Source organism: Phasianus colchicus, chromosome 19, assembly GCF_987193195.1.
Source record: "Phasianus colchicus chromosome 19, bPhaCol1.hap1.1, whole genome shotgun sequence".
NCBI lineage: Eukaryota > Metazoa > Chordata > Aves > Galliformes > Phasianidae > Phasianus > Phasianus colchicus.
Genome location: NC_143454.1, coordinates 10761529 through 10788613, shown reverse-complemented (window position 1 = coordinate 10788613; position 27085 = coordinate 10761529). Strand labels below are relative to the sequence as shown.

Here is a 27085-nt window from a genome sequence, read left to right as displayed (position 1 = left end):
ACGGACACAAACCGGAGGCGCCGTTCGGAGCCCCGCGGTGCGACGGCACCGGGCGCAGCTGAGCAATGCCCCGCCGGCCCAACCCCCCAGCGGCACCCGCAGCTCTCCGCAGCTGGGAGGAGTTTGGGGCGCTGATTTCTGACCGGCACAGTTGTGCTCGGGGTGACACGAGAGGCGGAATCCGAACGAGAAGGAAAAAAAAGCAAAGCGGGATCTTTCCCTCCGGTTTAACCGCGAGCGAACCGAAGCCGCGATCTCCGCCTGCAGCCGCGGCCCGTTGCCTAAGGCAGCGACGATGTTTTAATAAATAATGATGAAAACAAATTCTTAACACACAGACTCATGGACGGAGCGCTGCTAAAAATAACCGCTCGGCGCAGAGGCGCGGGCTGGGATCGGCTGCAGGCTGCGGGCGCGCAGCGCGGCTCGGCCCCCCGCTCAGAGCCGCAGCGGCCTCCGGCGTCCCCGAGCGCTGCCCCGCGCCGTGCCCAACGGGCGGCCGGGAAGGGGCGGCTCCGCTCGGGGCGGCCCCGGGGACCGGCGAAGGGGACCCGCCCGGAGACCGCGACCCCCGCGGCCGTGCCCGGAGCGGCCCGACTCGGAGCCGCGCCGCACACACGCGCACACGCCCGCGCATCCACGCACAGCCGCCCCGCCGCGCTGCTCACCCTCCGGGCCCGGCTCCGCCGCGCCGCCCCGCTCCGGCCGCCCCATGCCGCGCTCGCCGCTCCGGTCGCCGCCCCGCCCCGCTCGGCAGCCGCGCCGCTGCCGGGGCCGCCGGATTGGCTGCGCTGTAGCTGGGCAGAGCGCCCCGGGCCCGCCGCCCCCGCTCCCCGCCGGCCCCGGGAGCGCTCCGCCGGAGCCCGGGCTGAGCCGGCCCTGCCCGAGCGGCCGCCGGGGATGGGCTCGGACTCGGGCACGGCCGCCCCGCCCCGCGCTGCCCTCCCGCCCCTCCGGGCGCAGCGGGCCCTGCCCCACGGCTCCCGCCCCACGGCTCCGCTCACCGCAGCCCTCCCGGAGCGCCGGTTTGCTTCGGGGGAACCTCGGCGGCTCCGCGAGCCTCGATCTGTGCAAAGCCCGCGCCGCTGCGCTCCTTCCCCGGCCGCCCCCCCCCTCCCCCCCGCTGCCCCCAGCGCGAAGGACGGGCGCCGGGCCGGAGGACGCGGCACCGCCCGGTTCGCCCTGTCCGCACGTTCCTTTCCCCCTTCGGAACGCCGAGGCGGGCACTGACCTCCGCAGCAACGCGATCCACAGCACGCAGGAGCGTTTGCAGCAGCACCCGGCGCGAGCCATGGCCCGCGGGCTCCCGCTCCCACCTGCGGGCTGCGGCCGAGGCTCGGGCGGACCGCGCGGGGCTCTGTGCCCCCGCCGCCCCCGGGGGGGTGAAGTGCGGCCGCCCCGCGGCCCGAGCAGAGGCCGGGCTGCACCGCATGCTCCTCTCCTGGCCGCCCCGTCCTCACCCCGCCCGCAGCCGGGCTGCTGCTGCCGTCCTGCCGTATTCAGGTGCTTCCATTACTCATCAGAACGAAGTGAGGCTATCGAGTAAATGAAAAACCACCGCATGGCACCGTCCCCTGGCTGTTATTTATGGCTGCTTCCTTTTCCACTTTTCAAAGGCTACCGTCCACGTCTGCAGCAAACCATCAATCCTCCGGCTCGTGCACCTGGCAGCCGCCGCCGGTCGCCATCGGGGCGAGAAGGACAGCAGAGGGAAGGGTCCCTCGTTAAAAAGATGCCGGAGCGCTTCCCCGGAGCGGTGTGGGTGCAGCGGGGTCCGGGGCTCGGCAGGCACCGCCCCAGGAGCCAGAAGCGGGCAGAGCTGGGGCTGCGGGGTCCCAAAAGCTCGAAGGAAGGGTAGCAATCATGTTGGACGCGAATAACGCAGAGCTCTTCTATCACCTAATGCCAGCGGGGTCCTTCTCTCCCTTGCGGGTTGGGCCGCTCCCCACCGTGCCCAGGGGACGCAGCCGCCGGCCCACCGGAACGGGCATCGCCTCCCACCCCGCAGCCTCAGCCCCGTCCCGCAGGCAGAGCTCCGCACCGAGCACGTGGAGCAGCGCGTGTTGCCGCCCCCCTCTCCCCCCGGCAGCGGTTTGAAGCTCGCTCACCCTTTGCTGGCAGATGCCAGGCACAAAGACAAGCTCGCTGTCCTCGATCTGCTTTTCAAGGCTTCTATAAAGTAGGGCACCAGCATCAACCCAGCGTCAGGTTTTTGATACATGGCTGGAGTAGCCAAAAATAATAACAGGCGGCTTCAGTCAATCGTTTCGCTCTCAAATCTGCAGCAGCAGCAGCAGCAGCACAGGGGTCCTTTGTGCAGCAGAGCAAAAATTCAGGATGTGCCAACCCAGCTCCTGCTCAGCAGCACCCAGCTGCCTGCCCACAGCCCCTGAGCAGAGCCTTTGGGCCGTCACCCCATCCCCAGCCAGCAGCCCCCTGAGGTGCTGCCCTCTTTCCCTCAGCACGACGTCTCCGTCGCTGCAGCAAAGCGTTAAGGTCAAGTTACAGTTTTACTGAGCACTTTATCTCTCTGGCAAGGCATAAAAATGCAGAACCTGAACTTTGGAATGAGCCTCACACATGCAGTGGGGTGGAGAGCAAAGGCAGCAGGAAAAGAGAGAACCCAGGTCCTCGCTGCAGCCCAGCTCTGGAGTATTTCCTTTTGCACACTTGGACACGTTATTAAGACAGTCTGGAAGGAAGCAGCGAGCGCAAATCACGTGTCCCTGGCCTTCAGCGGAGCCAGATGTGCTGGGAGCAGTGCTGCTGGGCAGCATGGGCTCTGCTCAGTGAATATCCCACGTTCCCATTCCTGACATCCCACCCGGCTGGTCTGCTGGTGGGTCTGTGCACAGCTGCACCTCCGTGTGACACAAACTGACTGCTGCCCACCGACTGCGCTGTTTGGGCTGGCAGCCCCTGGGCTGTGGGTCTGCCATGCAGGGCACTCATTCCCACCCTCTCCATTCTCCTGGGCTTTGGGGCTCACAGGTGTAACTGCGCTGCCTTCCTGGCCCTGTGTTAAGGCCATGGGGCACTCACAGCCTCCTGCTGTGCCCACCTCCTGCAGCCATTAAACCCAGATAGCTCTCACTTTTATTAGCCGTGAAGCCGGTGCTTTATGGCCAGGCTACTTTCAGCCAGATTCCCTAATGACCTTGAAGAGCAGGAAATGGAAGGATTGGTGATTATCCAAATATATTCCAAATTTTAAATCAAAAAAGCAAAAAAAAAGAAGAAAAAAAACAAGCTTAGAAAAAGTTAAAGTCAAGAACCTGTGGAGGTCCTAAAAAGCACTGTTTTGGGAATGTTCCAGCCTGCCCTGGCTTTGGCACAGTTAGGGCTGAGGATCACTATCACTGTGGGCTTGTGCTGAAAACTTTTCAGTCCACATTCTATAGCTTATGGCACCCTCACAGATTTCACTGCAGATGCCACTAAATCCACTCTGGGGTGCCCCGCATTCACCATCACAGCAGTGCTCCCACAGCCCTGCCTGGAGCGCGGCTGTTTGCTCAGGGGGTCCTTCAGGATTGCACAAGTTCATGTGATGCTGAACAGCCCGCATCACCCAGGCCCTGCCGATGACCAAACAACAGCAAAACTGAACTTACAGGTTATTAAAGGATTTCTTCACCTTCTTTATTAAAATATGCTCGGTGGCCAGAGACAGCACAACTGATGTCAAGCACTTCTGCACAGTCAGGCTCTGTACCCAATGGTACATGGAAGGAATATCAAACCTGTGACCAATGCTGCCTGGTACCCTGTATTTCACAGCAGCCAGATGGAGCATCTAGGCCGGCCAACTTGTCTCTCTGCTCATAATTTGCTTCACCCTTCTGCTCTCCTGAACAAGCACTGGCCTTTCCTTAGGAATGTAATGCTGATCAGCAGAACCCCGCACTCACTGAGACACCATCATCCTTCCTGGAGGTCTCACTACAACGTAACACTGCTATTAGCTGCAGGTTTTTATAAATCTTTTAGCGAAGTCCCATTCCCACAAACATCCAGTATCACCCTGCGCTATTAGTCGTGCTTCAGAGGCACCACTTAATGCTCCCAGCAGTGTGAGCCAAGAAGTGTCTGCAGGACTCAGGTTTTGAATTTCAAATCCAAACTACAGAGAGGTGCCAGCAGTACACGGCTCTGAGCCCGACACGCAAATACATCTTAGCATCCAAACAGCACTTTGTTTGCATTTGTCCCTCTAACAACTCTGGCATATATAACGGCCCCAGTTTAATAGCTTCTAACTGACTGTGGAGGCTGAATGATGTTGTTAAAAAAACTCAATGAAAATTTTCTAACAGAAAGTTAAGAAAATGTTCTTAAAAAAAAAAAAAGCTCGAAGAATTTTGAATTTTGTTCTGATTGTGTATGTTTTATCCAGAGGTGGCACCATGATGTAAAGCTAATTCCTCCAATTTGCTGCCTGCCCTGCAGCCAGATAGATGTCGGTGTCTTTTAGGGATATACAACACATCCTTCTCATGGGAACATGCTTTTCAGATGGAATGAGAGATTCACGTGGCGGAAGGTGGTGATTTTTCAGGGGTTCTCAGAGCTGTATCACTGCTGGGACAGCAGCCCTTGGAAGGCACAGAATGGCTTTGCCCTGCGCACACAGCAGCTGTGTGTTCCCTGCTGCAATGGGGATGGGAATGGCAGCAGGAAGGGCTGAGGGCAGTGCCTGGCAGTGGTGCTCCCAGCCCTGTGGCACTGCTAGTGGCTGCGAGCCCCTCCACCTGCTGGGTGCTCTGCACAGCCAGCTCCAGTCTCTGAAATGGACGCAGTTGCACCCCACCTCCACACATCGCCACGGCCAACCTGAAAGCATCCCGAGCAGGGAGACATGCCTGCCTGCAGAGCTGCAGTCACACCTGACAGGACCTGACCTCCGGAACTGCCTTCGCACCACAAAGCCAACAGGTCCTGCCTGCAGTCCCCATCTGTGCTCAGACTCACAGGAAGGAGAAGGACAGATATCTTTAGAGATCATCTCCCAGTTTTTATTGCTCTCCCTGCATTTGTCACTCCACCAAGGCTGAGCTGTTTCTCCCCACAGCTCCCCGTACCCTGGCCAGGCCCCTCGTGCTGTCCCAGTCTCTCTGTTCAGGGTCCCTTTGCAGAGCTGGGATGGATGCACTGCCTTGCTTCTCCAACTCATCTTTACAAGTGCCAGTATCATCACTTCATGCAATGCCAGGGGTAGCTCCTTCCAGAGCTGATGTAAAAATGGTTATTCAAACTTAGAAACTGTGAAAAACTCCTAACAAGTAAAAATCCTGGCACTGTCCTAAATTAAACTGCTGCCACAGCCAGCCAGGGGTACTTGGATAAGCACGGAGCCAAGCTTTCACGCAGCCCTTATCCACAGCCCACACCTGCTGCTCCCTCCCGAAAGTTAAACTAATGAACACAACGCACAGCCCAGAGTATTTCAGATACGGAAAAGGTCAGAGCAAAGACTCAGGAGTGAAGAACAGATTGAACTGTGTTCATAAATGACAGCCTCATTTTAAACCTGAAGTTATTTTTTCAATAAATTAGGACAAGTGAGCTTTCCTCCAACTCGGATAATGCATCTCCCCCTGGATATGGACTGGAGGAGGGCACGCACATGCAGGAATCAATGCTAATGCTTTGAAAGATTAATCTCTGAAAACTACTTCAATGGACTAGAAATGATTTCATACAAATCTCTGTATAGCAAGAGCAGATAAAGCATCACAGTGACACCGAGACCACGCAGGCTGAAAGGAAGGCACGGTGCTCTCACTGTGCCACTCTGTGCCCATTTCCCAGCGCTGGACACAGGCTGTGACACTGTGCCACTGCTGCCAGCTGTTCTGAGGAGCCAGCTGTGAGTGCACGGGCGGGAGGGCAGAGCCTGGCTTCCCGAAGGTGGGAGCACAGGCTGCTCGATGTCCAAGGAGACCCACGGCTTGTGATTTCAAAATGCAGTCAGGATGGTGCTCTGCAGAGGAGGGAGGACCTGGCTCTCATCAAAGCCAAGGAGAGTGCACTGAGGGCTCTGAATGTGTTTGCAGTTGTGGATGTCTCCATGGAGTGTGCCTTTTGGCACCAGCAGGACAGAACTAGCTACGGGGCCAGCAAGATACACACATCTAAATCAGAGCTCTGAAGTACAAAGTCTCAGTCTGTGAGGAATGTCACAAACAGAGGACGCCGAGCAGCACGGCTGCTCTGGAGCTGCAGCCCTGCCTCCTGCCTGCCTCTCAGGGCTGCAGGGCTGTGCTGTGGTGGGGACACACATCAGCTCCATGTGCCCCCCAGGCCAGAGAGCAGACAGGGCTGGAGAGATCTCATTTTTCCTTGGAGAGACGAAAGCTGAAATCTGCATTTGTTCTCAGCTGTCTTTTTAAAGAGTGGTATGTGATAACAAAAGCTAACACGCATAACAGCCTCCCATCACCATTACCAACATATGGAGAGCACAGTATCTCTGTCCCCTTCTGCAGGTAGCAGCCCAGGGCAGCAGGCTGACACAAGCATCTCTGCGGGCTGGGATGGGAGTGGGAGCACAGCCAGGCCTGATCCCCGGCTCAGAAGCTGTGCAGTACAAATAATTTCCTTTTATAACCAAGTTATTTTGAATCTATCTAGTTAGACAGATGCAAAGCACTGACACAGATGCACTGAAACTGGTTTGATCCTTGTCCGAACAGGATTAACTTGCCTTGGTTATTAACTAAATTAAACTCTAGCTCATTTTCATTGCAAAAATGGCTCTTTTTTCACATGTTGTGTCAGTGTGTAATTTTTATGGGGAGAATCTGGGAGGCCTTCCCCTTGCAGCAGGTACAGCTCACAGCCCCTGCACTCACTCTGCCCCAGGTCATGGGGAGATACAGCTGTGCCATCTCACCTGCAGTTTTACCTCATCCTCAGCGTATAAACCTTAGGCCATTAGCCTGTGCTGGTAGCAAGAAGAGTTAAAACCATTTAGAAACGACACTGAGAGCCTGAGCTGTGCAATGGCACTGAGTTCAGCATGGTGTGGCTGCACGGAGCCGTCCTTTGCTGCAGGCAGAGTGTGGGTTCTGCTCCCAGCCCTGGCTCTGCCCATCCGCTCCCTGTACCAGCTTTGCTGTGCTTCCCCAGCTCTGATGGGTTACATCTGCTCAGCAGAAAACCAACGTTTCTATTTTACTTTCTTCCAAGAGAATTCAAAACATTTCTAGCCTTAAATTTTGATCTGGAAATGTGGGGTTTGGGTTTTGTCGTTGCATTTTATTTCTTAAAACACCAACTCCACCAATTCTTGTTCTTCCAGCCAGCAGCCCTCTCCCCACCCTCAGAACTGCGGCTGTGTCAGTGCCACGGAACCACTCCGTCTTCCTGTGACAGATGCTAAGCTTAGCCCCAATCCCTGGGAGCAGACAGGCCCTGTATATGCACTCATTAACAAAATTGCAATCCCCCTGAGCTCATGAGGCCGCACTGATTGCAGCACTACAGTTGATGCACTACTGCCTAGTCGATGGCCAGGGCATGCGGGCAGGGAGCACAAGCCAGCTCTTCCACAACGGGCAGTGAAGTGCGTAATGCTACGGCGGTTCTGAGCCCAAACGGCCCAAAGCACAATGCTGAGCTCTGCGGGTTCCTCCCCCAACCCCAGTACCCCTGCTCTGCCCTGCCCAGCCCAGCACAGCCTGCTGATGGGATCCCTGAGCTCCCCAACCACTGCAGTGATGGCGTGGCTCAGCTCACCTGGCAGTGCTCTGTGCCTCCTCCCCTCCCGACCTGAAGGGCTTCGTGAACCATTTTGGCTGATCAAAACTGAAAGCAGCAGGTTAGCTCCCAAATGACAACAGTGCTGTAAACACCGGGAAGCAAAGTCCAACCCAGCCCAGCTGGCCCCAGCTGCCTCTCGCTTGCCATCACAAACAAGAGCCACAAGCCACTGCTATCAGCAGGAAGCACAAAATCCTAAAATGGCCTCGAAACACAACTGGAGCCATTTAAAAAACACATGTGGTGTAGCCAAAGCTGCTCCGTGTCCTTCCCTTGCCAGGCCTGAAGCCCGACCACTGCCAGGCACTGCAGATGGAGCTCCCCAGGCACTGAGCGGGCTTCACACTGCAGAGCTAGAGGCAAAAAGCTCCATTTTCCTACTGCCAGTCCTCTGCAGTTACTTCTCCCTGTCTGTGCTGCATCTGTAGCTCTCTGCCCTCGTCCTCCCACCTAATGCAATTGCTGTGAGCTGCATGGAGCCGAGCACACACAGAGGATGGTCCCGCAGGGGGATCACGTGCTGCCCGATGCTCCAGGCCTGGCTGCAAGGCTGTGCGCATGGCTGCAGCGCTGGGCTTTCTTTCCATTAGGAAACCATCAGCTTGTCAACAGGAATGACACAGACAGACCGTGGCTGCTGATGAGAAGCTGGGCAAAATCGGTGACTGAGTCACTGCATAACCTCTGGTCAGATCCCATTTACAGAGCACGAGGACAACAAGTCAAACTGCTGGGCGCATGCAGCATGCGAGGGGTGGGACATGCAAAGCGCTGATACAAAGCAGACTTCAGAGAAATGAAAACAACTGCCAAGTGAGAAAAACGTTCCGTGATTTCTTCACCTCTCCTCTGGACGCTCAGGAAGGCGCAGCTGATGTGGCTCTGTGTGGCTGCCATGAGGCCATCAGGGGTGACACAGCCCAGCGCTCCCCGGGATGAGGGCTGGGTTAAGCGCTCTGCGCTCCCCAACCCGTGTGCTGCTGCAGAACCCAGCAGTGCCAACAGCTGCCATGCAGCAGACACACAACTTTGGAAAAGCTGCCAAGCATCTCCTCACATATGGTTTGCAAAGGATTGGATTTTTAGTTTGTTTTTTTTTTCTTTTTAATAATAAGATTAAAGCTGGTAAAAGTGTCCCCCTGGTTTCCGTACGGGCTGCTGCAGCGCCTCCCAAGCAGCCTGCTGTCTGGGGCAGCACAGCTTCCAAAGCATAAACGTTCCTCCCTATGTTTCATTAATTTAGCAAAACTGCTCGGAAAGATGAATCATTTTACTCCCCTTGTGTTTTTATTTTAGCAATGAGCAATGTAATTGTCTTGTCTAAAGGAAAATAGAACTGGAAGGAAACTCGGGGAGGAAACCCACAGGCGCATTCCAAGCGCACGGCTGTGACACATCACTCAGAGCCTAACGTGGGCCATCTTCCTGCCCAGACAGAAAGCCACAAGGATGCAGCGAAGCACAGAATGTTTCATCTAAGGCTGAGCACATTGTCTGGAAGAAGCCATTAAAACCTGCTCTGGGCTGATGTGCAACCACTGATACAGTCTTGGCCTATCTTTGACACGTGCCTTCTCTGTAATGTCTCATAATTTAAGGAACAAAAATGCTTTTGAATGCTTTTGACTGTAGAAATGGGAAAGCAGCTTCTTCTAAAAGCCAGTGAGATCCCAAGTGGGGCCAGGAAGCCACTTGAGTTGCGCACCATAAACATTTCCATGATGCAAATTAATAAGTCTCTCTGAGGCTTGGGAAGTGTGCCACATGCAGCATTTCTGAGGCCATCGCTCTTTTATCTAAGTTGTTTTCTTCCTTTATCCTTGCCTCACTCCCTGACAGGTTTGAAATTTTCAGCATCACAACTGCAGCCCAGCTTGTTGAGCTGCACATCAAGAGAGGTTTATATGTACGTGAGAAATGCGAAGAGAGATAAAAATAGTTATTAACTCACTTTTGGAATACTGAGCAAATAAGATGAGTGTGCTCCAGCAAAGGAAGGGGCTCCAACCATTGCTGCCCACATTGCCCAGGGCTGCTGCCTGCAGTGCTGCCCCTCGCAGAGCGCTGTGTTGCCCAGGGCCATGGGAGCAGTGCCCACCCCAGGGTCCCCCCAGGGACTCCCACCTGCTTACAGCCACATGGCCTGGCTCTCACTGAGATCCAAACTGTTCCCCTGCCAAGGGGGAGGGAGCAGCAATGTGACTGAGTGGGACCACCTTGGATTGTCACTTGTTCCCCCTTGCTTTCCTCCATTCACTTCACTCTGGCAAGTATCTGAGGTAGAACGCACAAGAGTTTCTCCCCACGCCAGTAAATGTTAGAGGAGAAGCTGAAATTGGCACTGGGTGACCAGGCAGAGTGCAGCAAGGTGCTGGGATGGGACCCTGCAGCCATGGCCAGCAGAGAGCAGAGGGACATCACTGCACAGCGCTGCAGTGCTCGTGCCACACTTGGGAGAGATTTTAGCTATGAATGGGAAGAGCAGGCCCAGCCCAGGTGCTCACCTGCTGCACGGAATGTACCTGTGCCATCAAAATGCACCTTACTACAATCAGAGACCTTCAGCCCTCACTGTCAGGATGCTAAAAAGCTCCAGCTACTTCAGCAATTACTGCAACATATTTTCAAGCAGTTTTTAAGGGCATTAGCGAGATAAAACGAAGAAAAGAAATATTGCTTTTAAAAGGAATGTTAAACATGCACCTTATCATCCAGCCACTTTATTTTAATGAGGTTTGCTTTACTTCTCCTGGTATTTGCTTTGTCACACGGTGCAAGTCTCTGAGTGTTTCCATAGGCACCAATGACTTTGCAAGGCTGTGTGGGCAACACTGCAGCCCTCGTGCCCCATCTCACTGGGCAATGAAGCCTCAGCTTTCATTGCACAAAGCTGTGAGTCCTGCAGATCAGAGGCATTAGGAAGGAGCTGTGTGCCCATCCCTGAAGTGGGAATGCAGCTACAGGGTTTTATTTATGGGGATATTAAATATGCAACAATCATTCCCCAACATCAGAGTAATAAACATCACTGCTCCATCTGATCTGAAATCAGCAAGCGTGCTTCTCGCGTTCACAGAGAGAGAGACACAATGCTAAATTATTTATGCTTTGTATATGAACAAATATAGAGAAATAAGTTAATTTGGTACAATTCAGCAGAGCAGATTCAGGGCAGATTATCGTACACCCTTCAGTCAGACCACACTCCTTTCTGTAAACAATTGTTTCTCCTCCAGAGAAGTGGGTTAAAGAATTCTAATTAAGGAATGGGCAGAAACATTTCTGAGAAGTTTCATTTAGATCTGACTACACATGGAGCACTGCCACCCCTTCAGATCAACAGCGTTCACTGAGATATAACAGCAAAAGAAGTGGAAGAAAAAAGGAAATAGAGTCATTCTGCTCCTCTTAGCACTTCTCCCTGTCACCAGTCACACACAGCACATCTTAAGCCAGCGTCTGTCCACCCCAGCAGTGTGATGTTATTACAGAGTGGAAATAACATTGCAAGTGGCAGCCAGCAGTCACCAGGATGTCACACGGACTATAAAACGCCGTGTCCAAACACTGAGCATTTCTGGGGACAGGCAGCAGCTGCAGCACCTGCTCAGTGCCCACGTGGCAACTTTCAGCTCCTTGGGGCAGTCCCAGCCCAGGCACAGACAGGTGTCTGAGCACTGTCACTGCCTGTGACATGGGCTGGGGGTCACAGGGCAGTGGGTGACACAGCGGCAGAGCCCAGACGCTGCTCCCAGTGCAGCCCCTGGTGCAGGCTGCCTGCTGGACGAGGCAAGTCATTGCAAGGACAACCCCCAAAATGGAAATCCAGTGTTTTCATTGTACCTGCTCGGGTTTCTTTATGTTTTATTCAACATTTTCCTGCCTGTATAAAAGGCTGTAAATACCAGCAGGTTAATGAACTCTTATTATAATCATTATGGCTATTAACCAGGGAGGGCTGTGAAGTTTCGGGGCTGTGCAACCCTGCAGTGCTACAGAACCAGCAACCTTCATTCCCAGCCCCTGTGTCAGAAGCACGGGAGAAGTTCTCCAAACTGGGCCCTGATGGCAGCCCTGCGTCCCAGCACTGATGGATATTAAGCACCCCATTAAGTGAATTAAAGATATTCCACAGCTGCACGGAGACCTTCCCACTCTTCATACAAATGCAGGATTGCTATTAACCCTTCCGTGCTGCCCAAAGACCTATGGCAGTATTAGCCAAGGGTTTGCTGTACCACACAGTCTCTTCCAGCCTGACAGGAAGGAAAATCCTTCTGTGGTGCAGCTGCAGGAGGAATAACAGGAATTCTGGGACAGAAATCCCTTTGAGACTGATTTCTCAGCAGCCACAGCAAGCCCTCTGTTACACACGTGTGTGTGCATGTGATGGTGAAGGGGATGAGATGAGAAAGAAGGGATGAAAACCGTCCTTCAATTTCTCAAGAGTTTAACTTAAATCCTTCATTCTGAGCATAAGACCCAAATCAGGCTCAAGGAAAGAAAAACGTAATTAATCAGAGGTAGCCAAGTTCAAAGGGCGCTTGGGGTCAGCTTTAGGGCTCCTTCACTTTGGGGGTGCAGGGTCTGTGGGTATCCCTGCCTGCTGCCAGCGACAGCTACAGGTGCCTGCTGTGTGCTGGCAGCAACCAAATGTGAAGGTCTCCTTTCCTTTTGCTCATCTTTTTAAAGCTGAATGTTGGCACTGAAATGCCAACATAGTCCACATAGAGCACAAGATTTAGAATACCACGCTCAGCCCAGTGGCACTGTGCACAGATCCTTGCAGGGCCTCTGGGGCATAGAAGAGATGGGTGGATGTCACTGCAGGTCACAGAAACATAGAATGACCTGGGTTGAAAAAGACCGTATTGATCATTTAGTTTCAACCTCCCTGCTATGTGCAGGGTCACCAGCCACCAGACCAGGCTGCCCAGAGCCACATCCAGCCTGGCCTTGAATGCCTGCAGGGACGATGCATCCAGGTCATGCTCAGTGTGCTCATCGCAGGACAGGGCTGGGCCAGCAGGGCTGCATACCACACAGCATGGGTGGGAGAAAGGTGAGAGCTGCTGGTGGAACATCGGCTAAAACTGGCTGTGAATGGATTCAGATTGAAAACCAGAAGAGGGCTTTCAACCAGCAGAGAAGTGAAATTTGGGGTTGGCCTTCCAGAGTGAGGAGACTGCAGGAGCAAACCTTGTTGAGGTTAAGATGGAGAAAATATGGTTAGGAAGAATGTTCTAAGAGCTGGGTGTACCAGAACAGTCTGCACCTGCTGAACAAAGGTCCCTCCTGCTCATAGGGCACATGGCCTGGCTGGCACTGCCATTCCTGAAGGCACAGCCACACCTGAAGCCCTTCCCAGCGGCTGGCACAGAAGGATGAGCTGTGACAGCAGCGCCCAGCACTGCTCTGGTCACTGCAGCAGCCCTGCCTGTGCCCACGGCTGCCCCAGAACCCACATCTCCCAAATACACACAGCTGGACCTGGGTGGGGAGCTCTACCCCATGCCCAAACAGGAAAGCCAGCATTTACTTCCTTCATCTCTACACGAAGTATCTCATTTCAATTTAATTTCACAGTTGTAATGGATTTTTCAAAAATATTCAAGAACATATTTACTTTCCAACATCTTATTTCCTTTCACATTTGAAAAAAACTTTCTATCTAATCCCTCAAGTCATCCCACAGTCTGAATAATTTCAGGTTTTTAATCAATAGCTGTCAGACTTGTCAAATTACTTTAGGGACCACAAAGCAATTTTTAAACATTCATAAACCCTCGTAGAACAGTTAAGTGCACTGAATTTTAAAAGAAAGAGGAACTGAATAACACTGATCAAATAGGATTATATTCTGGCAAATTATAAATTAGTTTTTTATGAATCATCTCACAGCTACTTATGTAGTGTCAGGCTTCTACTACTGCAGGGGAGAGAAGCGACTGCTCACCTTGGGATGAAGGAGCCTTTTTTTGTTCTGAGCCTACTGAGCAGGAGCAGGGAGCACGGAGCATGGAGCAAGGCTCAAGGCATTTTCTTGCTGTCCTTAGGAAGAGAAGCCCCACTGTGCAGCTGGCTGCCCAGGGCTCTCTACCTCGTCCTGCTGCCTCAGCCAGGAGTGGCCAAATTGTGGCTCCAATGCTGAATCCTGGCCGCTGGCCCCTTCCCAGCCCAGCCTTTGCTTCCCAGTGTGCTGCTGGCACGCAGATCTGTCTGGCATGTCAGTCTAGAAATGATGGTCGCCAAAAGTTCTCAATTTGTCGGACAAAGACCATCTGGACCCACAATGCAGCTCAAACCATTTATGGGGAAGATTTTCCACGTTGCACAAAGGCAAACTATCAGCTGAATGCAGAGCTGTGCTGCTGTCTGTCCTGCGCTTGTTGTAGGAACAAAGAGACTGAGAATGTCTGAAGAAGTCAAACGTGTTTATCCAGCAGCGGCTTTACACACAACAGTCCCACCTCATCATCACAGTATCCTTCCTAAATTTGAGGGATGTGGCTTGGATAGGGGAAAAGAAAGGAGCTTCATAACTCCACCAAGAATGCTGGAAGCCCTCCAGGAAAAAGTACAGCTCAGATCAAAGAGAGGGTGAGGGATGATCAGGAGGAAGGAACGCTTCAGCTGGCCACATGCAGACTAACAGCCCAGGCCCCGTGCGCTGCTGCTCTCATCCAAACTCTTCCCCTGTCCCTGAGCCACCCCACCACTCCTCACCCTCACTGACCACAGTACCTCCTGCTGCTGCTGAGCCCTATGGGGAGAGAAGGCATTTGACCCCTGCTGTGGGTGCACCACGAGACCAGGGCAGCTCCCATTCCTGGAGAGCAGAGGGGCGAGGGAACAGGGGATCAAGCAGAAGGCAATGCACTGCTGGGGACAGCAGGAGAGGAGGCACTGCTGCCCCGTGAGGTGCAGAGCCCCACACAGACACGGCTGTGAGTCAGAGCACAGCCCCCAGGTCCTGCTTTGGAAGGGCTCAACTCATCCCATGCTGTGTCCCATGGTTATCCTCTTACAGCTCCCAGAGCTCCAGCACACACAGGTCTGGCTGTGCTCAGCACTGCCTGCTCTGCCAGCGAGGCACCCAGTGCTGCATCTGCTGCAAGTGTCCTTTGCCAGAGATGTGCAATTCTATCCATAAAGCCCCTTAATACTGAACAGTGACTGCTTTTAGCCTTTACATTGGTATCTTAAAGGATTTTTGCTGTTGCCATCTTAATCAGTGCAATACTGACAGCAACAGGAGAGATCCTGCTGCACACAGCCCCATCTCTGGATGCTCACAGCTCACAGCTGTTGTTTGCACGCCCAGGCTCAGATGCCATGGAGCAGGAGGTCAGTGAGCACAGCTCTGGGCACCCATCCAACCCAGCTCTGACACTGCTGCAATGCCCAGCCCAGTGCTCCGGGAGCTGAACCTGCACAGGCTTTGGAAAACGCCGTTCCAGGAGCACAGGTGTCAGAACCTGCCCAGGATGAGCCTAGAAATAACTAATAGAGGCAGCTCAGGGCTGGAGACAGAAAGGGAAGGAGAGAGGATGAGCTGATGGATAGTGCAATCAGGAGGGAAATGTGGGACTGTCTGAGCGATTCACAGTAACCGGACCTGTTTTTTTATGCAGTTCAGTTTGAGAAGCATAAATATTTTTCAACAAGGACATGTCAGTGAGTTCAGTGGTTTTTAGGGCTTTGTCTGCTTTTCTGCATGCGGTGCTTTGTGGGTCCATCCTGCCAGCCCGCACCCAGCGGAAGGCTGTTATTCTCTTTCAGCTTTCTCAGTATTTAGTTTATTGCTAACTGTTTGCCCAGTGAACTAGAAAAGCAAATATATCCAAGCACTGTGCGCTAGCACGCAGATGCTCACACAAACATGTGTGCAGTGACATGCATCGAGTGTCCTCGGCCACAAAGCAGAGCTGCACGATCCAAATACAGTAAGGAACAGGGCAGGGCCCCCACCAGGTCGGCTCCATTTCTTCTAACCAAAGTGATTAATCCCCCCGAATTGCACTTGATAAGGATTCAAGCATTTCATTACTCTAAATTAGTAATAATAATAAAATCAGAGTGCTTTTTGTCATGAGATACCCTGCCTGGGGAATTGTGAAAGAATATTTAATTACAGGGCTGTTTCATTAGATGTAAAAATTAAACCAAAGACAAGAGGGTGCGATTTTGGGAAGGAAAAAAAAAAAAAAAGCAGTAACATAATGAAAAAGAGGGATCTATACAGCATGGAAGCTGACAGGGAACACGTCACAGGAAGCACAGAACAGGGTTCCCCACATTCAGGGGAAGAGAGATGCCTGGGAGCAGCAGCAGCCCTGAGCCCCACGGCCTCTCCACCCCACACCTGGGGCTGCAGATTCCAGCACAGCCCGCCTGGCTCCATGTGTCTGGGCTCACCAGCACTGCTTTTGCTTGAAGTGACCCCAATCCCAAACCATTTTGCGTTCTCCTTTCATCTTTTGAGACCTCCCCATACAAACAGCTGGTGTGGAGGTGTGGGTCTGCTCAGCACACAGCAAAGCAGGCCGGGGCTGCCCTGCACGCTTGGCTGTAACTCAGGGAATTAATTACTGAACAGCATTACTTATCACGGGGGCACCACCCATATGAAAACCACTCAACGTAAAAATCACCCGGGTGGCACGAGCCTGGCACTGCTTTCCCCACAGAAAGAGCCATGCAGTCAGCCACAGCCGGAGAGGGGCTGATGGAACCAAATATTTTCCAGCTGACCAGAGGGAGAGAAGCCATAAAATGCAACAGGAAAGCTCACGCGAGGACACTGAAGGTGGATGGCAGGCTGGCTCAGGTGCCCTGTGTGTGGCTCCAGAAGGGCAGTGTGGAGCTGTGGGGCAGCAGCTGCCTCCCCCACCCCCTGGCCCCACTGCAGGGCTGTGTCCCAATGCACCAAGCATGGAACTGCAGGCAGGGTGAGGCTGGTGGCCCTGGGATGTGCTGCTTTTCTCTGCTGAGTGCTGCAGCAGCTCAGCCTGCGCCTCAGGCACTGCATGGTGGTTTGACACACCAGGAACTGGGAATAGTGCAGGAGCACCAATCTGCAGGGTGGGATGGGAGCGGGATGGGAGCGGGTCAACCTTCACCCCACTGCAGTCCCAGAGGGGGTGGGAGGGAGAGAAAAAATACAGAACCGAAAGGCTCAGATCTGTCTGAACGCTTTGGGTTTCTGTTACCTCCAGCTGTGCCTTCCCAGATATGAGCTCACACCTGCCCATGCATTGTCTTAAAATAGTCAGTGCCGCTTCCAGAGTGTGTTTGCTGTACTTCCAAAAGTGGAAATTTCACGAATATGAAAAACAAAATACATCCTGAATGAATGTAACACCACTACCGGCCCCCAAAGAGCTCCCTGCAGTGCTGCCACTGCTGAGCACACCCCGCAGCCATCGCATCTCTGCCAGCACCGCTGCTGCTCAGAGCCCAGCGGTGGGACCGGCACTAATGGGCCCCGCACCCGACTGGGCTCTGCCAGCGCTGCTGCTAATGGCCACAGACACCCTCTGCTTTAAAACACCAAAGTGCTTTTCACAGCTGAGTAACTCCAGTCACCGTCAGACAGGCTTACAGCTTTATCAGCAAGTACGACAGAGAATCCAGCCGCTTCCTTCCTACATGCGATGCCTTTCGTTGCCTTTAGAAGGATGTTCTGAGCAGAGACCAACATACAAATAAGAGCACAAATACACTCAAATTGAGACGTTATATTTTGCCTGAGATAAAGAAGATAACTGTCTAACCGCAAAGACACTGCTGGGGCTCAGTGCCCTGGAAGCAGTGCCCACATGCAGCACATGTGCTGGGCTGCACCCACGAGCCCCTCCTGCTGCCCCTGGCAGGCCAGGACCACACGGGTTACCCTCATTTCTCTCATTAAAGTAATAACTGTGGCTTAGGAACACAGTTCCATACAAATACCATGAGATCTGGCCTTAATAGACTCTGCTTTATAATTAACACCGACATGAGTGCCTGTGAAGGCTCAGAGGTCTCTGGAGCTCCTGATCAGGGAGTAAGTGTGCTTAAGGCCCAGATGTGCAGGGTGTCCCAGTGGTGCTGCGGGGGGTCCTGGGCTCAGCCCCTCCGAGGGGACATCCTGCACCACGGGCAGCCCCAAACCCTGCAGATCGCAGGAGGCAGCAGGGCATGGAGCACAGCGCTGTCTGTAACCACTTCTTCACTAAGTGGGAGAAGAAGCAGAGATGGAAAATACCCTGAGGTTATATGATGGTATTTAAAAAAAAAAAAGAAGCTCCATTGAGAAACTACTGCTGGGATTTGATTTACTGTCATTCCCCATTGGCATTTCTGAGAAATTTCCCCTTTATAAATAAAACATATTTTAAAGCAAAATGCCTCGCTTCTGGGTATTCTGGTGCAACCTGGTGAAGAATGCTGTGCAATATTTAGAAAATAGAGCCCAGCTGCTCTGACTGATGGGCCTCAGGTCTGCGCTGCAATCACAGCAACTGGGATCGGTGCCCCAAAGCAACAGGAACTGCACAAATATATAAAACGAGCAAAGCCACAGAGGCATCATTTCAAACACAAACCACCGCAGCCATCCAGTCGTTCAACTTTTGCCAGCTGTGAAATGGGAATACAGTCTATAGCTGCTACTTTGAAGAGTTGTTGGGAGACCTCATAGAAGGATATTTTGAAAATACTACGCATGTGTTCGACTTTACTTTTCTGAAAGCATTCTCCCACACGCTGCTGGAGGCCTGACTCACCGCATGGCCTCTGGCAAGATGCTGATCTTCTCTGTCCTTTCATTTACGTTTCTCGGGCAGTATCCCCAATAAGCCTCCGGTCTACCAATACGGTCTCCTGCCTTCATCAGTAGCTAATAGCTGATGTTTCAAAGGAAGGCAATCTTGTTAACAGAGGGAAAATATAGTTCCTGACCCTTGAAGGCAGGCAGGCAGAGCCCTGAAACTTTTGATTTATTCTTCCTGCTGATGTTGGTTGCTTAGCTACAAATATTCTCAATGCTCATAAAAGGCTCTCTCCCTTACTCCTCCTCACCACTATGTTTTAAGTCCAGCCATGGTTTATTTTTCCTGAAACCTAGGTGATGAGATTTCATGTTTCAGTTCCACCTAAGGTGCAGCACTCCCTCCTCCCCCCAGCACCACATCATCACCACCATCAAGGGGCAGAGGGGCCAGGTCAGAGAGTCACGGCATGGCTGGGGTCAGAAGAGCCCTGAAGGTCACCCTGCAACACAAAGATGGGCAAAACCAGGGCTTCCCAGCTCTGGTGTGGGAGCACTTGTAAAGAAGAGATGAGAAAGGGAAGAAAACAAACAGTAAGCAATAAGCCTAAGAAGCACGCTGAGCCTGCAGCTAACAGCAACCCATGGCAGCTCACTCCATGGATCCACCAAGGTAACACCAAGTAAGCTGGTGGGTCTGGCATGCTGAGGGGTGAGACATACAGAGCATATGGCAACGTGCCCTCCCCAGTCCCCTTCCCATGTCCCCAGCTGCTAGCAGAACACAGCTCCAACCTTGCAGCTCTGCTGCTCCTTCCTCTGTGGGGCTGCAGTAACACACAGCACTGGTCAGTGCCGGATCCATCTCCCACTCCATCTCCCACCCGCAGTGTGTTTGTGTGCCGGACAGGAAGAGGCCCACAACAGGTGCCATGAGTCAGGAGGAAACAATAGCCCAGCCTCACAGGGATGAATAAAATGACTGCAAAAACAATAACCCTGCAGAGCCGGCCCTACAACACAAAGAGCAGCTCCGGGTTGGAGCACTGGGACAATTGTGAGCACCAGCTGTTGGGAATGGGAGGGCAGCAGAATTCAGTTGGGTTTTTTCCTGTCTGCTGAAATTAGGAAACAATGAGCAAAGCCCCTCCTGGCAGGGCAGGAAGTGGCCAATGGGAGCATGTGGGGTCAGCACCCACAGCCCTGCTGGGCAGGGAGCGGTGCCAGCAGCCGAGGTGCTCCCCAGGGTGATGCACAGTGCTGAGGGCTCCTGTTTGAAAAATGCTTTGAGATCCCTTTACCAGACACCGCTAACAGAGATGTCTGAATTATACCAAATGTTAAAAAGGGTTTATGCTTCCACCACACAATGCCCTCTCTACCTTGTATTTTAAAAGTCAGGCATAGCTGTTTTTGTACAGACAGACGGGTGGATCCGATTTCATACAGCAGGACGGGGGATGCTATGCAGAGCTCAGGGAAGCAGGTGTCAGCTGACTTGACAATGCTATCAGCGCAGGAGCCAAGAGCCAATTTTAACTCATTTTGCTGTTGCACAGCCCCTTTAAAGGACCTGGGAGCAGAGCTGGGCCATGCTTTGTTGCTCTGTGTAAGCACAGCAATGAAGAAATAGAGCTGAAGGCAAAGATCTTCTGCTCAGCCCAAACTGCACAGCAGATCACTGTGACCCCAAAATTACTGGATAGGAAGCAACAGACGAGGCTGTGCTGTCACAGTCTGGTGACTGAATGCTGGAGCAACTTGAGCAGCAGAGAGCATCTTTTGGGCCAGCAGTGCCTCATGTTAGGTGAGCGGACAGCAGCGCACGCAGCAGCGCTGGCAGTCAAGGGACTCCTTATCAGAGCTGTTTTCTAACTAACAACCTCACAGCGATGCCAAGAGAGAACCAGAAAGCTCCCAGTCAGCACTGCACTGCAATCAGTGATTAATTTGTTGCAAGACACTTTGCTTGCTGTACATGACAGAGCTCATAAATTCTCATTTTTATTGATGTTGTCCTGGCCGAGGGGGCATGCTGGAAGAGGCTGCTGTGCTGCAGACACCCTGCAGAGCTCCTGGGACTGCTGGAGCAGCGCAGGCAGCCGCAGCCATCGGTGCCACCGTCCTGGGATGGCCACGATTCACCCACTGCTTCCATGCTCACAGAGCTTTCCCAGAAGAAGCTCCATCAGGACATGAGCCTCAGAGCTCTGCAAGGCCTGTGGCCCTCAATGTAAGGAAACAAGGCCTGCTAGCAGAGTTCTGCACCCTGGCTGGGAGCATTCTGCTCCCACATGGCAGGCAATCTGGCACTGCCCTCTCTTGGTGGGTCCTACAGAATTTGATGCTCTAGGCTCTACTTGTGCCCACCATCAGGAGACACAAGGAGGACCATGGGCTCACCAGCCCTGTCTACTGTCCTCGCTATTTAGATATGTTCTTTGCACCACTCCTGCAGACCGCAGCACCCACATCTAAAACTAGGACTGAATGAGGCAGTGGCTTTGTGTTTGCTATCCCAGGTGATAGAACACTTCTCTGAACAGCTCTTCCCAACACAAACGACAACTGTGCTTTATATTGTTAAATCTGTCATCAAATTGCAAGTCTCAAATGCTGCAAGTCAAAGAGAAGCAAAGGAGGGGAGTGATTCTGTACAATGCCCAGGGGAGCTGAGGGAGCCTTTCAAATAAGAAAAGGTGTTTTTCCTGTCACTTTTAGCAGAAGGAAGCTCTCAAAATTACTGAGTGCTTTCTCATCCCACTCACTATCTTCCCAGCTTCCCAAATATGCACCGTAGGGCCACGGGAGCCTGGAAGCTGCTGTGATGACAGCCCAAGCACGCAGTGGCCATGGCTTGGACATGCTGCAGCAGCACAGCCCCATGCAGGGGCTCACCAGGAACATTCCCTGCTGCCCTCTGCTCACACGGCTCCGCTCCCATCTCCCTGCTCTAACCCTGCTGCTAATGATGCCCATCAGGTCCCTGAGCCTCCCAGGTTCAGGTGCTGTTCCCCTCTCATGGGCACTGCTGTCATGCTCTGGGTCGGCCCCTACTCACACCTTCAGCTGTAGTGGGGCTGGAGCCACAAAGAAGCAAGGAGTCACAGCAGTTTACCTCTGAACATTAACACAGCCATTAAATACTGTTTGCTACATTAAGCTACAGACTGTTGGGAACAAGTGCAGGTGCAGCCTTGCCATCCCTCCCCCCATGGCATATCACCTTCCTCACCCCCCCTGCAGCTCCCGGTCCTAGCAGACGAGGTCACTGCTGTGGCTCTGCCTACCTGCTCCCAGATGCACATATTCATACACTGCGTTTTCCAGCTGTGATTGCTGTGATTATTATTTGCTGAATAGTGAACAGCCCAAAGGGCAAAGGGGGTTCTGCTGCTGTTTAAGGTATGGCAAGCACTGCCTGTCACCCTGCTGCTTCTGGGAAAAAAGAGATGGGAGGGAGCAACGTGCCTGCAGCCTGATGAGGACACAGATGCTTACCAGACTTCAACCTGAAATACTTTCCTTCTTTCCTTTCCAACAAAACCCTTTTCCGCCCGGCGCAGGAGGAGCGGAGCAGACAATTGGAGGGGAAGTGGGGAGCGACCAACGATGGGGGAGGAGAGAGAGGGAGAGAAAGGCGCCCGGCTCCTTCAGCCCCAAACAGAACGAGAGAAACAAACTGCAGAAGGGATGAGTAACAGATACAGCTTTGAAAACCGTGTCACGGTTGTGCCTTTCAGGTTCACAGCGCAGACGTTGGGAAAGGACATTCAGTTTCACAAATTACATAAGTTTTAGTACATCTCTCTTTAAAGTTTGCTATGCTGCACTCTCACCACGTACACAGCCGCCCACACGCACCCGGGCTGCTTGCAAACACACCCTGCCCCAATCCTTTTTTACAACAGCAGTTCCTTTTTTACAACCACGCAGAATTTCCAAGTTCTCCCCAAGCAATCTGAGCAGTCAGTCAATCTGCTCCCGGCGACCGACCCTTTCCATAAGAGCAGGTGTGCTATCCAAGCAAACCCCTTTGCTGTTGGATCCCCTCTCCTTTCTTCCCTCCCCACCACCACGTGCACAGCCGCCCCTCGGCTCAGGCGAGCTGTGCTGACGGCTGAAGCCCGGCAATGCGCGTGGTGCTGCGGTCCCAGCGGTCCCAGCTGAAAGAATGCACTGGAAAGTCAGGTCTGTCCATATCCGCTCGCTGTCCCGTTTTAGAAAAGCGGCGTATGGATAACAAGGATATTCAAAGGTCCAGCTTCTCAAATCTGGATCAGCCACGTCCCAAGCGAGGCCACCAAGGTGCTGGAAGTACTTCAGCGCCAATGTCACCCAGCGACCGCCGAAATGAAAGGTGAGCAGACGACTTACCTCAGCCTCCACGGGGCAGACAATAAACTCAGCGCACAGCAATGAGCCCAGGGCACAGCAATGAGCCCAGGGCACAGCAATGAGCCCAGGGCAGAGCCGCAGGCTGCGCTCCGCGGGCACTCAGCTCCGCCGCCGGCAGCACGCGGCCGTTCCGGCGGTGCGCTCTGCAGGACTCGGCTCGCGGAGCTCCGGGCTGCGCGCCTTCCGCTGCAGTGATAGCGGGATTATTAAAGTAAACCGACTATTGCCCTCTGTGGTGGGAGGGGGAGGGAAGCTCGGCCCCTTCCCTTCCTTTGTAATTCAAACCTTTCCTTCAGGCAGCTCTGGAGGAGGCATCTGCTCCGGCCCTTCCCGCTGCCCGCAGGTGCTGGCGGCCGTCCAGGCTGAGCGCACCGCACCGCTCTCGGGTTTACACGACAGAGCAGCTCCTGCCTCATTAAACTTCATCTAGCGTGCTCCTCTCTCCTGTATAATTAGTGCAGTGCAGCAAACATACAGGTAAGAAGGGAGCCTCAGTACGCACAAGCTCCCATCTCCTTCCCTCAGCAGCAGCTCCCAGCTGCTTCCAAGTTATTCTCCATGCTGCAGCCCCCCGGGAGCACCTGGCCGGGCACTGTGGGCACTGTGGGCACCATGCATGCCCTGCTGGGCCTGGGATGTCAGCCCTGACCCCACTGCTGCCAGCCGTTGCTATAGGAGCTCAGTGGGGCTGGGCAGCGCCGCGCTTATCGCTTCTCAAAGGCTGTTCATCTTAAAGGCTGAAAGTACAAATGCCGTTGGCTCAGCTTGCAGCCCATTCCATTGGTACTCACCTGAAATTATAAAAAAGTTCACACCTGAAATTATAAAAAAGTCCGGGCATGCAGGAATACATCCACAATGCAGGCATATGGAAATAAAGGACATCTCCCTCAAATCCTCTTGAAATCTACACTGCTATCATTAGCCACGGCCCGTGTGATAATAAACTGGAGTCCCTGACAGCAGTGAATGTAGCCCATCTCCCCACGCTCCAGTCCCACAGTGCTGCGCAGTGCCCTGGAAGGCAGCCCCACTCCAACAGGTTTTCCTTCACTCTTGTCAATCAGAAATTTCTGGTGAATTTCAGAAATAAAAGGAAAAACCACGAATATTTTGGGTGAGTTCCCACAGCTTCCCATGCCCTTCCCCTTCCTCACACACAAGCTGCTCAAGGCAGTACTTTCACTTTTCACGCCCTTCTGATGGCAAATGCTGCAATCTGCTGCTCCGGCGCTGAGCACATGCAGTGGGAATGGCTGAGTTCTGCTTCACTGCATGTGGTGCTCCTGGAGCTCAGGGGAACGGGCACTGTGTGGGGATGCGCTCTTCTGCCAGGCACTTTCTCTTCCAAGAGAAAGTGGAAGGGCAGAATTGTTTTCTATTACATCCCTACTCCATTTCTGGACCTTCTGATGGCAGCTTAGCTGCGACCTGTGCATGACCACAACAGGCATTTCACTATCACTCCAATGCAAATAGCATCTTCCTAATCCACCAAGTGCAATTTGCACAGCTGGCATTTAGGACACAGAGCATCAGCTGCTCTCAGTCTGTTCTTGCACCAGAAATCACGACGCATCCAAAACTCAGAGACAGGAAACAAAACCCTTTTGCAATACCCGCCACGAATCCCGTGTTTTCTGTCTGCAGGCCAAATCCTGCTTCCCCTGAAGGCCAGCGGTTATATTCGCACTGACTTGGCAGGAGCTTTGGCTGTGCAGCAGCCATCGTGGGCTAACTGCATGCCGCCCATTTCCCATTTTCCACCTCACACTGACTCCAGGTTGGACAGCTATCAGACACCCACAGCCTTAAGGGAAATATGAAACGAAATGATTAAGACACGGACAGTCAAAGTTGAGACTGGTCAAAAAGAGGAGCAGGACAAACAGGATCCAAAAATCATGACATGAGGAGCTTGTTTTTCGTCTGTGTTACACTGGTGTAAATTCAAACTTGTTCTGTTCATTTATTCCCTATATTCATGTAGCATAATAAAATAAGAACTGACCCAGCACCAAATATTCCCTGTCCTGGGAATGGTTCCCAGCTGCTAGCACCACAGAAGGTCCAGCAGAGCCTGGGAGAATGAATCCATGTGCACGCTTATCTCTTCATTTCAGACCATTCATCACTCTTTGCCTGGAAGCAACAGTTAATTTACAATAACTCAATGTCAAGATGGCAGTTTAAAATCCTCCTGAGCATTGCCCTAGGAGAAGATTTTGTCCTGGCTCTCTGCAGCCACTGTGGATTCAGCTGAGCCTCAAATCTTTAAGTCACTTAGTTTTAGAGCACAACAGAAACAAAGGAGGAGAGAAGACCTGCCAGGCTGCAGTGAGTGTGTGCCCAAAGCCACCGAGGGATCATCTCTCTCCAGCACATTCCTTTGGGACTTCAGCAGTCACATAAATTAGAGGTGGAAATGAAGAACATGGCTAATCAGATACCCTGTGTGCAATGGAGATTATTCCCTATGGTTTATTGTTTTCTCCAAACTAGATTTAGATAACACGTGAATCTTACTCAGAGGAGGGAATACTTCCAGCCTGGAGCAGAGGAGAGGAATGTGCCCTGGGCTACCATCATAGAGTGCAGCTTTCTGAAGGGACCATGACCTGTCCCTTGCACCCTGCACATGGAGAGCTGGGTCCAACCCCAGGCCCTGAGCAGCACTCCCTGCACACAGTGCCTCACACCCCTCGCTCTGCTTCTTTCTCCCTCACCTTAGCTTGGATGTGGCTTCATCTTCTTGCTTTAAGGACTTTGCTTATGATGTTTTGCTAGCACTGATGGCCCTTGCCACTGATTGTCCTTTTATCAAGGACAATGTGCATCCAATGTTTTGAAAGCAGTCATTCTAAAACCTTCAGGTAGTGCTGCAGACAACGGCTGACACACCATCTATGTAAATCAGAAGGTGTCTAAAGAGGGTGTTTACAAGCAGAACGCTGCTAAGAGTCTGCCTTGGTTGCAGATAACAAGGCTGAGACAATGACAGATCTCCTTCCCCTCGCAGCCAAGAGCAGCTCCCTCTGATTGGCTTCGCTGTGTTTATCCAGGATGCTGGGAGAGAGCAGGCACCAAATATGCAATTAATTGGCAGTTTGCAGGAGCATATTGCCTAAAGATAAACAGAGTGGGTGATCATGTCATATGTAAAATGGCTGAGTGCTGCAGATGTAGTGTTGACCCAGTTTAAAAAAAAAAGGGGGATTTTCTTTTGTTCTTTTGAAAAATAATTGTATTCCAATGAGTACTTTGTTGCACAGTCCCTCTGGCCTTTGAGCATTTTGTGTGTGTAAGCCATTCCATGTTCTTCCTTAATCTGGAAGTACTTAGTAAATTAAGAATTTGCTGAAAACTTTTCCTGCTGACATCAGTAGAACACTTCACCAATTCACACTGTTGTGTGTGGCAGCAGAGGAGTGCCTTGCAACGTGGCATTAATGGCCTTCACTCTGCACAGGGGGTGTTTTGCAAGTAGGAAAATACAAAAAGTCATTGGGAAAAAAAGCACAAAGATGACACAAAGTCCAGAGTCGGGTAAGGAAAGAAAGAAAATAGGAAGAGGGCTGGGTGGTATTTGGGAGCTCAAGATACACACTGGGGAAAAGCAGAAAGCGGAGGGAAGGCCGAGGTGATGCTGGGGAGCTTGAGAGCCTTAAGAAAGGGTACACGTGCCATGATCAGAGCAGCAGCACGAACTTCTGGATGGAATGCAAGGCACACGTACTGAACAGTGAGAGGATGCATTAGGAAATGTCCTAGATGATGACTTCTAGACTCCACACCCTGTAAAGCAAAGCAGAGGCCCACGCAGCTACGCACACCAGCATGGGCAATGAAAATCGCCCTCACAGGACAAAAGGACACTCGTCTCTCTTCTTTTTATATTTAGTGCTCTAAAACAAGACTCAAGCATGAGACAAATCTCTCACTTCATTTTATCACAACCACACTGACATGAACAGCACTGTTGGGATGGAGCAAGACAGCAAGTCGTGCCCTGGCAGCTGCACTGCTGGGACCAAAACAGAGACTGCGTCTGCACTGGCTGCCATGACGGCTTCAGAAATGCCTTCCTGGAACTGCTGATCCCGGGAGAGATCCATGAAGCACACTGTGACTGTCTGCATGTACTAAGCCAGCTCCTGGCAGCTCCATGGG

At 52.5% G+C, this 27085-nt stretch overlaps 1 protein-coding gene across 13 annotated transcripts in view; it reads right to left on the bottom strand.

The window, feature by feature from the left end:
• Window positions 1-27085, bottom strand: part of DAB2IP (DAB2 interacting protein) — a 177205-nt gene that overhangs the window by 37406 nt on the left and 112714 nt on the right. The window contains exon 1 of one of the 13 annotated variants that reach the window (XM_090121085.1): window positions 22895-22918. The exons of 8 other annotated variants lie outside the window; for them this stretch is intronic. Coding sequence is in view for 2 of the 5 variants with exons in the window: in XM_090121084.1 (XP_089977210.1) it covers window positions 2109-2221 (113 nt within the window). In the remaining 3 variants the exon portion in view is untranslated. Of the gene's footprint in view, window positions 1-668; window positions 782-1004; window positions 1095-1231; window positions 1338-2108; window positions 2553-22894; window positions 22919-27085 lie in introns of those variants that run through there. 4 more of the 13 variants (XM_090121084.1, XM_031601912.2, XM_031601915.2 and 1 more) reach the window with 4 other exon arrangements.